Below are 13,702 nucleotides of genomic sequence, written 5' to 3' on the forward strand. Positions count from 1 at the left end.
CGTCATAACCTATATATATCTAATACGGCCCTTGTAAATCAATGATATATTACAATGCTAGTTTCTGCAGTTTCAGGCATTTTCTGTAAACTGATTTTTGTTTCGTTTTTCTGTAAAACATTCCAGAGTCCCGGCTGGACTCAGGGACCACTGCTTCGATTGTGACTGCCACGATCGACAACCAGCTTAATATTATTAAAAACAGACCAGATAGTGTGTTATGTATATAATTTTATTTCACATCAACAAACTGAATGAATTTCTGAAATGCGACACAAGCAAATTTGAATATCAACAGAACATCATTGTGTGGGGAAATAGTCATGATGAGCATGCGGGCGGTGAATGGTGTAGGGGAGACAACTCTTGCCGGAACACGACACACAACCACGGTGCGATCACAGGTTGGAAATAATAAATATTTGAAACTTAACGGTGAAAATACAAGATAACTATTAAATCAATTGACGACATTGAAGGTGTGGGTGGGGCATTCACAGTCATTGTCAAAAGACGAGTATCACATTTAAGAAAATAACAAAGGTCTAAATCGACTATGGGACAGTCATCAGTGGCAAAGAACGAACGCATGCAATATTTTAGTTTGTGTTCTATTGTATACTGTCGTACGCGTTGACCGTCATCCCGTAAGTAGTCGGATATGTCCCACTTTGTGACTCGTTTGAAACGCTTCTGACGTCGAATCCTGTTTATACTTGCATATGAAAAACATAACAAATAGAAATTACAAACTAACGAATAAAGGTAGAATAAAACATGTAACCATATTGCTAACATCCAACAATAACTAGTTGAATAAACTGTAAAAACACAAGTTTAAAATGCGAGAACACAAACTATAGATAAAGGAGAGCAGGCATCGAGCGCTGACGGTTATATCTCAAAAGTAGTCACACAGACATCGATCAGCGATAGCGTAGCGTCATTACAATAAGTACGGAATGTAAGGAACAAGTTAAAGATGAAGACCCCTTGAACTTAGTTCGTGGACAGTGAGGATGTTTAACGTCAGTCATCTCTCACAACGTCAACGCAATGGGTTGGAAGAGTCCAGACCGCGGACCGTGCTCATTAGGATTGTCGACAGAGTCAGTTCCCTACTACATAGTGGACCCACCCAATAGTGGACCCACCCACAATACGTAAGCGTTGAGGCCATCTTGTCCTCAGTGTAGATCAGTGTTAGTGACTGGATTAAGTGAGCACATGTAACGGACATGTGATGCAAGAAGATGAACACGACATAACTCACAGTGAGATTTTATACATGTGGCAGTTACTCTGTGAAAGATTAAACATCAAACTAGCCACACATAAGTCACAAAAATAACTTGAACAGAAAGGGTGAATTCGCTGTTGGTCGTAGCACCAGGGTATGAAGCAACACTCCGTTCACCACACCGACATGTAGATTATCTAACACTGTGACCTAGCATGATCAATAGTTATTAGTTGGTTAGAAAGAGTATGGGTGCATAAAATGATTACTTAAAGTGTTTTGTTATGTATTTCTTGCAAGGTCGTCGTTGGGAACAGCCAGTGAGAACACTGAGAGCTACAATACGCACAGCTGCGTATGTAATGTTATTTTAAATTAGTTTGGGGGCAGACATGTCAGGATTAAACTGTAAACTAAGGTATTGAAAACATGCTGGTTATTATGGCCAAAGAGATTTCCCGGGATGGTTGCGCGGTGCAGTACGTAAAGGTATTGTTTTACGCCGTTATATGCCAATAACTAGTACTGTTGGGGACAAGTACTGTTACAACTACCACACACATAAAGCCCATGGAAACATAAAGTGAATTCTTCTATGGTGTCAACTAGTATTCAACAACAACACGTGGAACGGAAACCAAAATCACATCATCAACAAGAAGTCATCATTGTCTGTACTTGTGCGGAGGTGCTGCATCAGGTGAGGTTCCTACTCGGGTTAAGTACTGTGGACACGATTCAATGTCTAACTGCCAATGATGATTCTGTTGCTTCTGCCGCCTAATGAATTCAGACGTTTCTGTATCTACAAGAGAACCTCAGTGCTCTCCCTCTGCCAAAGGGGCAAGGTCAACAGAACCAATCTCCAGAAGGAAGTGAGTAGTCGCTGTGGGTAATTTATGATTGATCTGTAATCAATTATTCTTTCTTTGATTTTCAGGAACTAGCTGCTACTGATGGATACACAATGACATAATATGTTGACTGAAAAGAATGAAATCGTATCAAGTCCTGGCGCCAAGTTCTGGCAAACAATCACGTTCAAATTTTCAAAAGATCTCGAAAGCCTGTTAACTTTGTCTCAACTATTATTGGCGAGATGTGCCATAGTTACGCTTTTAAGACGCCTGTTAGAAACGCAAACACATGCGTTTACGGTACATATCCCACGCTAATTCGAATTGAGGAGGCCACCTAAACTACAGTTGTCCCCCTTGGACGTGTACATGATATGGTCAATAATTTCATCGACGCCGGTTGTCTGCAAGCAGTTGAATACAAGCTTTCACCACGATTGCTTATGGACACAAACCTGTATCCAGAATCCACCAATGTCATCCGGGATACATTTCTGTTCCGTCCAATCCAATATACTCGATGTGACAGCGGCTGAACTGCACACCAAAAGTTCTAGAATGTGTATTTTTTTGTAACACGCTGGAACTTACAACCTTCCTTCAGTTTTCCAGATTCAGTCTGGAGTTTCTCCCGATCTAAACATTGGTGACCTTCACTGTATCCATTTCTTACCTACAGGCGTAACGGTAATCCACGACACTCCGCACATATATAGAATACTTAGTTTGAGTATCTCCAGCAGGCGCACCTGGCAACCAGCTGAGCTCACTCCCCTCCGACAGTACCACAGATAGGAGGTAACGTATACAAAAAAAATATAGTGCATATGAAACGAAAGTCCCATGCATAGATGTGGATCTGCTTTCGGAGTGGGAATGTTGACGTGTTTAGAGCATCTCCAGTCACAACCGTTAACGCACGGGGCAGACTCCTTAGTGCGTCCTTTGATCGAGTTGGATTTTGGTTTAAAAGAATCCCCGTAGCGATTAATGATTTGATTCTTTTCACCACACCACGAAGGCAACTGCAATGCTCGAGAGCAAGGTTGTGATTATGTGCGCTGCGATGACTACACCGCCATTACAGCCGTCGTGATCACATGACTCGAGACACCCATAGATCTTCTCTGTGCTCCTCTCATATTCGAATCTGATGAGGCCGCAGTGACTTCCCCAGTTGTCGTTGCTGCAATGTCGCACCAGAATGTGGGACCCATCCTCTGAAACAGACATGACACGTTTTACCATTCCGAGTCAGGCGCGTAGCAAGCTAATATCGTGATGTAAGCTCGATTGGTTGCAAAGCTCTATTATTTCGATAGTATTGAGGGCTTGCCCAACATTTTTTAAAGCAATAATCATGTGTTATCCCGGATATTTTTAACAATGGTAGCTGCGTCCCTGCGAGTGAGTGACAGCGATTGAGTGAGTGGGTGATGATTTGTTAAACATTCGAGCTCGGTATTTGGCGTGACCAAAAGACACTTGTGCCAGCTTTTTTGATAAAATCTGCTATCCAAGAATAAGTTTGGTTCATCATAAATTGGGTCTAACGGTGGGTCGGGTCAACAGTTCAAATTCAGGACAGACTTGAACTAGTAAGAGGACGAAACTATCTGGCGTCATTGAAGACATGCAAGCTATCGTGCGATCCCATTCCCAAAGAGCCATCATCATAAACGGAATGGACCTCAGTGAGGACATGCAGTGAGGGCCTTACTAGAGGATCAGTCAGAGGAGAAACGATTACAGTTTACAAACAGACACAGTTTGATCTAAAACTAATCTTGACACAGACATCTCGAACACAGTGGCCAAGCAGAGTCGATCAATCAATGGAATCAATCTTAAATTAGGTAGATATGGAAATGGTATGGAAATATGCACCAGACATGACCTCAGTCGATAGCATGTGTGCACCTTCATATGGACATATGAACTTTTAACGTGTCAATTACTCATGTTATTATTATTGGCTGTGGCATCCATATCATAGACCAGACACGTGGTGGGGCTCTGTGTAGTGAGAGATAACACAAGAAAAATACACCTTACAATCAACAAGTCTTCCCGCAACGTATATTGACATAGATTTATGGATAAAACAAGTGTGTATCCTTCAACATCAAACTGATACAAGTCTTGTAACTATCTCGTCTGACAGACTACGCGCCATGAGAGTGCACGAGTCGCTCATACAATCTCCTTTTTGAGCCTATCCTACTCCGACAGTTGGCCTTCCCTTCGGTTTCTTTATAAATAGAAATAAATATATCTACTCTAATAGCTACCCGAAGATACCTTCAAATGACTTACCCAATCATTCTGGACTAGAATTGGACTTCTTATTACTATTTTCGTCTGGTACTGGCCTCCCAGTTCGGTTTTTACACATGTCCCTTCTTGCGTCTCGTAAGCAGACGAACCCCGAAATATAGTTATGATCTAGGTTAATAGAAAGCGTCCATCAGAACGGAGTCTCTTCAGTTCAGGACATTAGATGTAAATGTGATTATGGGGGTTATTCTAGGATACAGGAACTGAGAAGAGAATGAGTGTGGAATGGGACTCTGGGGATACACATGTTAGTAAGAACACAAGGGTATCAATGCAGGTCACTTCAAATTTCACTATAACGTTCCTCACAGCAGTCCTACGATGAGTACTGCTAACACGACAGATAAGGAGTATGTCAGTTGAACTGACAAGACCAAGACTATACCCAACTTGACATTACCTCAGTATAAAATGATTATTATTGACAAGTCCTCCAGTAATGTTATTATGGTTGACAAGCCCAAGGGTAATGCCTTTATGGTTGACAAGCTCTAGAGTAATGTGATTATGGTTGACAAGCCCAAGAGTAATGCCTTTATGGTTGACAAGCTCTAGAGTAATGCCATTATGGTTGACAAGCCCAAGAGAAATGTCACTATGGTTGACATGCCCAAGAGTAATGCCTTTATGGTTGAGAAGCTCTAGAGTAATGCCTTTATGGTTGACGAGCCCAAGAGAAATGCAATTATGGTTGACAAGCCCAAGAGTAATGTCATTATGGTTGATAAGGTTTATAGAGTGATGCCATTATGATTTGCAACCCCTAGAAAAATGTCACTATGGTTGACATGCCCAAGAGTAATGCCTTTATGGTTGAGAAGCTCTAGAGTAATGCCTTTATGGTTGACAAGCCCAAGAGTAATGCCTTTATGGTAGACAAGCCCTAGAAAAATGCCATTATTATTGACAAGCCTTAAAGTGGTGTCATTATTATTGACAAGCCCTAGAGTAATGTTATTACGGTTGACAAGCTCTAGAGTAATGTCATTATGGTTGCCAAGCCCTCAGAGTGATGCCATCATGGTTGACAAGCCCCCACCGGTATGCTATTATTATTGACAAGCCCTAGGGTGATACCATTGTAATTAACAAGCCCTAGAGTAGTGACAAACCAAACAGTAATTGCAATATCACTGATATACTCTAGGGTACTGCTAAAGATCTGCCCAGTCATTGACACCCCGGAGGAATATCCCCATCCCCAACATCCTCAATCTGCGTCCCTTCCACAAATGAGAAAATCCCTCCGTCTTCATACTTCGTAACATCATGTGGTTCAGGTTACCGGTAATTCAAGTGTTCGATCGCAATATGCACATGGAATATAATCCCCAGTCAGCTAAGGGGCCAAAACAGATCAATGCCGTAGTCTGATTTCAAAAGATGATTCATGCAAAGAAACAAACACAAGTCATCAACAGAGCTCAATCAAGTCCCATCGCCGAGTATTTCTAGTCATTCCCATTCAGTGTTGCGAAACAAACATTAAGATATTTTTCAAAACGCGGAATTACGACCACGGCTATGGAGCATTGAACATGTGATATGGATTCACGTGCAAGACAGGAAGTCATGTCAATTACATTTTGATTGGCGTATACAGAACAGTTGCTAATAGTACGAAGCCCACGCCATGTCAATCAATATCATAACAATTAATCAGGTCGGAGCTTGCTAGCTTGTCATTCAAAGTCAGTTTGTAATTGCCTAATACGTACTTACTGGCACATTTATGATCAATGGCTATTGTTGCATTGGCGCGGCGCTGATTGTCTAAAAATAAGAATATCAGTTATAAACTTTAAACCCACGACTATAAACGATGCTCCACGAAATATAGCTTAATCTTTCTCCCGGCTGGTAGTTGGTAAATAGCTCAATCAACGCACACTGAATTCATCTAACGATTGGCTGACACTTCGTTTATGTTGGAATCCGGAATGGATCTCGCTCCAAGGGTACATTTGACAGCTGATCAATGTACTCTGTTACTAGGGACGGAAGGAGAGATGCGTGCCCGTTGCTGAGCGCGAGGGTTAGGAGTATGTGCTCGATGGCGATCAAATGAAAACTGAATTGAGATGATGCACATACTGCACTTGTTTGTAAGAAAATGGCTGTCGATTCAATTAGAAATTATTAACTGGAATTTTAATTCACTTTACCACTTAATGTTTGTTCTTCTATGAAAGCACACATGATAGCATACTTATTATTCAGAGAACCGCCAGATTCTTACTCTCAGATTGTATACAAGCTACCTTTGTGTTTTAGATAACGCGTGTTCCTTCAGTCGCGTATGTCCCTTGGGCTACAGCTGAGATAGACCACATCGATTGATTGATGCAAGTGAGCATGATTATGGTGTTTATTGGACTACGGCTATAGTCTACTGTCAGTTTATAGCACACGGAAAACAGATGTAATAGGTGCAAGTGTATAGTTACCTTGTCACTTGATTTCAAGTATACACACACACACACACACACACACATACATACATACATACACGCACACACACACATACACACACACACACGCACGCACACACACACACACACACACACATATATATATATACACACACACACACAGACAGATATATAGTCTGGTTCATAATTATTGAGAATTTTTCTTCTTACTTTGAGCTATCCTAACACCTCAACTGATTCACTGATACTTAAAACTAAGTAATGGTATAAGGGAGGTAACTCATCTTGGCCTACTGAGTATAGTACAATTAGAGTTACCTCCCCTGAATTTGTAGCCGACGTCATTTTCCTCAGCACTGTCAACAATGTCTGCTGAAGATAAAAGAAGGTTGATTTTTGAGTTGTGTAATCAAGGAATTGATGATGTAAATACATTGGCAGAGAGAACAGGAACTCCCCTTTCTGCTGTGTATAGGATTAGGAAGAATTTTAAAGAGGGAAAGGATTTGGGGCACCAGAAAGGAGCAGGGAGACCCAGAAAATTGGACTTCTCAGATCGCGTCCGGCTGGGAATTTTAGCGTCTAAAAAGCAACGGGCAAGCATCTCCAACATCAGGTATGAAATGATAGAAAGGGGATCAACAGTTGTATCAAAATCTACAGTTAGAAGAAATTTGATTGATCTTAGATGGGAGAAAAAGACTGGAATTCCTTCTCCTCTCATGAAACAAGAACATAAAGACAGGCGTGTTGAGTGGTGTTTGGCACATGAAAACTTTGACTGGGAAAATGTGATTTTTACTGATGAAAGCTCAATATGGGTATATCCCAATAATGTGAAAATATGGACAAAGTCTGCGTCAGCACCGTTGTATCGACGACCTAAATACAGCCCAAAGTTTCATGTATGGGGAGGGATATCCTTATTAGGAACGACCCCGCTGTGTGTGTTTGAGGGAAATCTGACAAGTCAACGCTACACTAACATATTAGATAATTTTCTCCTTCCAAGTGCACGTCCTTTATGGAAATGACTGGATTTTGCAGCAAGATAATGATCCTAAACACACCGCAAAACATGCCAAGCAGTGGTTTCAGGAGAAAAATGTGACTGCATTACCATTTCCTGCATATAGTCCTGACTTAAATCCCATTGAGAACATTTGGGGGATGATGAAGGAATGTGTGAATCAAAAGGGGTTGACAAAAATTGAAGACATGAAGAGAGAAGTGGTCCGATACTGGGACAGCATAACTCACGAGACACTAACCTCTCTGATAGGAAGTATGCCTACCCGTCTTAGACTGTGCCGTGAAGCTCAAGGAGACTTGATAAAATATAAAATTGTTACCTACACAACATGAAAAGGTCAGTTCACTTTCACAGTACATTCAATTTATCTGATTTGTTCTCGTTTAATAATATGAAATGCTTTAGCTATTCTCAATAATTTTAAACATAATGTACATATATATATATATGAGACATCACTTCTCCCCGAAGATACACGATTGAAACATGTAGGACAAGGTCCGTGTTGTGTGTGTGTATTTTCAGCTTCAACTTTTCATCAAGTTGATACTCGTTTATACACGTGAATGTAAGTGACAAGAATTCAGTTTTCACTTCCATGAGATACTGTTGTCTTTCATCGTCACTTGGTTTTCATTTTATCAATACATTCAGCAAGAACATTCCGGATTCAATTCCCACACTTAAGCTGACAATGTTACACCACCTTTACAGTGTAATGTTTCATTCCATCGATATTTTCACCAAGAACAATTGTTGACATTTTCACTTGTGTTTGATTTTGTCAATTTTTTTCAGTTCATAACATGAGTTTCTCATCGCTTGTCTGTCACCCCGAGGACGTTTCCTGTAAACAACACTAGTCTGCCCACCCGTTGGGTGTTTCCACTCCACCGACATCTCCCAGTTTCATCGCATCCTCATTCACTCGATTCATACACTCAACGCATTATTTACAGTCGGTCTAAACAACCCGTTGTTTCACATCCACTCGCCTGCTAAACAAATCTGTCGTCTACTGCTGCATTTACGATTATTTCCAATCGATACCTTCACTCAATGTCACATTTACACACACCTCAAGGATCCATGCTCAGTCAACATTTACCACCCTGTGTCATTTGCCGTCTTTGAAGAAGGAGACTGGAGCCCTCTTGTGGAGGTCGGCTAGTCTCAGGTTAGGACACTAAACACATCATGTCAGCCTTTAACTGACTCTGCATGTCTACTCATCACCTGATGCATGGGGCGGGATTGTGCGCCATCAGCGGTTTTACCATCCGTAACCGTCCCTGGTGGTTTCTATCATACAACAGCGCTTGCTCATAATGAATCGATGAATGATTTTCTGTATTTCCTCATGAATTTACATCTGATGATTTACAATATCCACAATGTTACATGGAACAACCCCAGTGAACATTTCCATCACACAAAAGTCCTCGTTAATTCAACATTGACAATAACACCAACATTTTATGATGCAAACTTGAATGCTATTTTCTTGCGGCTAGAATCCAACGTGATGCTGTTGTCTATTAACACAATATTACCTGACGGAATTGTACTTTCAAAGCTGCTACTAAGCGATAAGCGCTACCGTGTAGATCCGCTTTTTCTCTCAGGTACCCATTTTAAACAGCTGGGTGGATTGAGTGCAAAGTGGAGCGCAAGTGCCTTGCCCAGGGACACAATGCAGTATGAGACCCAGGTCACAGATGTTTGGTGTCTCCACCAGCATGGTAACCATCACCCCACCGTGCTCCACCCACATGATACATTAAACAGCCACAACTGGATGAAATAATATGAATGCAAAAGATTCCAGTGCCCGGGAGGCAGTTTAATTGCAAACTCACAGGGAAGCTGATAATGCAACCACAAAGCAAGTTCTTAATGCATCGGGGTTCTAATGTCATAGTGTGTAAGTTCAGCTCATTCTGAAATAAACCTCACTCATATCACCACAACTGGTTTTGTTTCGAATTAACAACGTCTCCTTGAATTTGTTTCTTCAAGGTTAACAAAGGCAAAAACGCTCCTAAACTGGTTGTAACTGAATTATGTGTAATAATTTGGACTTGACAATACATGGTTGTCAGGTTTTCGGCGAGACGAGCGAACGCTTTGACCACTAGGCTACCTCTCTCCGTTTTTGTTGCAGAGATTGCTGTAGCTATATTTGTTTTTCTTTTTTAAACTGAATCGCAAGTAAAATGTGGAGGGCAAGATGTACCACGTCCGCAGCAATATGAGTATCCTAATTTACATCCCCCTTCCCTATTACATTGACAACAAGTTAGTCAGGCGCCGTAGGTGGAGAAGGTGCAGGATGGCGCAGTTTCTTGAAGGTAGGCTCTACCGTATAAAAGTGACACGGCCTGATTCGAGGCATACCTGAATACACCGAATTACGGGGTATTTCATCTGATACATTCTAAAAACAAATCAACATCATTCTTTCATTCGATCTCTATCTATCCGTGTGCTGTTTTGCACCGAAGGTGAATTCTCGTTTTCAACTAAGTTGTCCGTTACGTTGATACTTTGTATTCTTAATAATTCCTCCACAGACGTGCTCGGACACCCATGCTGTTACTACTGATAAGCCACACCTGCAAATACAGGTTACATGCGTGACTTAAACGAATTTACGAACAATTTATATAAAACATAAACCGCAATGAGAGGTCTATGTGTGAAGCATATTTTGTTGTGGTGGCACGGTCATGGCGATCTCAGTCGGTCACTGCTGAAGTATCCCGACTGACCTTCAATAAACATATATGGTTTGTGCGTAAACATGTTATATAATCTGCCTCTTTGCTGATGCACTATCAGCCGACCATCAACCCAGCCGTCGGCAATATCAACGGGAAATTAAATTACAACCAGACGATTTATTTTCAAATGTTCATTCCCAAACCAGGTTTAAGATAAAGAATCGCGCCAATACCGTTTGAGGAGGGGGTATTCGATAAACTCATTTCCGTGTTTAACATGGTTGATGAAAATGGAATTAACAGACGTATCTCGTGACAGATGATGGAATGGTAATTCACATGTAGCTGACGTATGTAATGACCCGCCGCGTCTTCACAATGGTTCCAGTTCACCAACATTACGGTAAAACGAATTTCATCAACAAGGATTCTAGTCATTCATCTGATTGGTTTTCACTGTCTGTACCCTGAAGCGAAGTTATGATCGGTTTCAAATCAAACATTTAAGCTAATATTTTGTCTCAACGTTTCAGGTTACGAGCGATTTCTAAATGACGTTATTGTGTCCGGGGAAATGTTTCATTACTGAGGTAGTTAAAATGAAAAAGGTTTCGTTAATGGTATACAATTACATAATAGTGACATGATAACATTGACTACTTCTCAAAACTCTATTTCATTCCAGAAATCTTTTCCATATTTCATTTACAAGGCATCCATTATAATGGCCAAACAATCCCTGGTTGTTATGCATTGTTATATGCCGGAGTTACATGTCATTACATCTTTCGTGGTCAAAGAAACTGAAGATTCGTGGCCACAGGTAACCCGTGCACCGGCGTCAGCGACCACCTCAGTGTTAGCTACCTGAATGAAGTCGGCCCGTATCATAAACTGTGTGAATGGCGGAGTGCTTGGTTTTGTAATTGGTGCTCTGACATTTTATGTTTAGAAACAATGAATATAATTTACGTTTTTGAAAAATCCTCTTGTGGACTAAGTGTGTATGAGTGTTTGATCCCATCACTATATGGTTGCAGTAATGTCTGTGTGACGTAAAACCCAACTCAACTCAACTATGCATGATAGGACATTTGAAAATGTTTCAGTTAAGGAACAGTGTTTATTTTGTATTCACTTTTATTTCTTTGTACGGCTTGCAAAATGCTATTTACTGTCATAAACGCAGCACGACAAAGACACAAACAGACCCAGGGGCCTACCGTTCACTCATCGAAGGCGCGGCTCATACTGCACCGAGTTATTGGGCTCGCCAGAAATCTCTGACTATATCAGTGGGTTGTTAACACAATATCAGTACACTTCGTTTTCACGCAGGATTTTCCTCCTACGTCGAGTTGACACGCCCAGCCATAACGAAAAGGCTTAATTGTAGCTGCGTTAAACTCGGCACACTAACTCACATACGATGTTGCCATTGATCAAGTGTTTCACATGCACATGGAATATAAGGCTTCAGCTTAAGGTAACCGTCACGAATGTACCCGTATTTAAAGATACAGCGTTACTGCTGTTGCTTTCTGCTGCTTCAAGATATGCTAAGTACATTTCATCAAGGAAAACTACATTGGGCCAGTAGTTTTGGGGTTTATTTATTTATTTTTTAAAGTGTTATACTTTGCACACACACCATAAACATCGCATCGCAAAAACACATTTTCCTTACTCCCACGTGCTGTTTTATGATATGATAGGACACCAATGAAGGTATCATAGCGCTAAAACTTCTATTCTCAGTTCCTCCAGGGGCTCATAGTATCAGGTGTATGAATGTGTCACCAACTTGGTACCAGTTCGACCATCAACTCCTTGTCAAAACATGAGCACATTTCATTCAGTGTCAATTGCAGTCGGAGCAGCCTTTTATCAACTAGCAGCGCAAAATGCAATTTAAATGTTAACACTACCCAACTCATAACACGCCGGCTCAGGCTAGTGTGTAGGCTGTCGCTGGTGTACCGCATTGCATTCTGTGTATCATGTCATCCACGCTTTATTAGACGCTCATTTATGTGTCTGGTCTATACTGGGTCGGTTTGTCATTTGTCACTGGCATCCTGGTACAGTGTACGGACTTCTACATTAATAGCCCAGAGAATACTCAGAGAATATTCAGTGTCGACAGTCTTACTGACTGTTGATCAGTTTACCGCAAAACGTGATACAGAAAGGTTCCGAGGCTGCAATCAATTTCAGGTAGTGATGAACTACTTAAGATGAAAGTACCATCAGCACTCACCCATGCACACACAACCATCAACAACGTGCCACGTAAGGAGCACATGTAGCATTATCGTGTAGCAATATATAGAGGATATTATAGGAGTGTACATGTCATACTATGTGTACGACACGAGTGCCTAAATGTTGGTATTTCCCGAGCCAGAGTGTTGTAAACATAGAATGTTACTGACATGAACATAATATTTCGTTTATTACCGAAGTCGTCGAGTTGAGGAAAATGAACCTAAATGTACTTTCAAACACGGGTTGGCTGCCCGCCGCTTGTATAACGCAACGTCAGAGGAGAAACGTGACGTCATAGCATTGTTAATTACGTCACGTCACAACGACCAAGTGATATTTTGCCCTAGGGCATCTTATGAAAAGTAAGAACCCCGATATGTTCGTCCACGTAGGTAATAAAATGAGTAATTGCTTGATGTGTCCTGTAGGTCCATGTTCTGTTCTTCGCATTCGTAACATCTCTCAAAACTGCTTGAAGTGACATGAAAATGCAATAGGGTGTACATTTGCAAGTAAAACCTTGAATTGCAAAAAATACGCAAAACCAAACGGGAAACAGTATACTAAAACGCTGAAAACTACAGTCACCATACTTGATTCTCATTAATCTTTGGGACATATTAATGTCTACTTTTCAGTGCATTTTGCGTGACTGTGATATTCCAGGCCTTTAGTATGCTCGACATGGCGTTATTACATTTCTTTTCATCAAGTGTCTTTGTTTTACTTTCATGAATTAAATATGAATCTTTGCTCGTTGATCGCTTCAAGTGCATAACGTCCATGCATCGACTTAGTGATTTCCTGGCCAA

At 41.0% G+C, this 13,702-nt stretch overlaps 1 protein-coding gene across 1 annotated transcript in view; it reads right to left on the reverse strand.

Moving 5' to 3' along the window:
- Positions 1-220: 220 nt before the first annotated feature.
- LOC137284721 (uncharacterized) overlaps positions 221-13,702 on the reverse strand; it is a 46,210-nt gene continuing 32,728 nt past the window's right edge. The window contains exon 3 of the mRNA XM_067816640.1: positions 221-3,317. Coding sequence (XP_067672741.1) covers positions 3,103-3,317 — 215 coding nt within the window. The 3' untranslated portion in view covers positions 221-3,102. The remainder of the gene's footprint in view (positions 3,318-13,702) is intronic.

The sequence above is a fragment of the Haliotis asinina genome, chromosome 5 (genome assembly GCF_037392515.1).
Source record: "Haliotis asinina isolate JCU_RB_2024 chromosome 5, JCU_Hal_asi_v2, whole genome shotgun sequence".
Lineage (NCBI taxonomy): Eukaryota > Metazoa > Mollusca > Gastropoda > Lepetellida > Haliotidae > Haliotis > Haliotis asinina.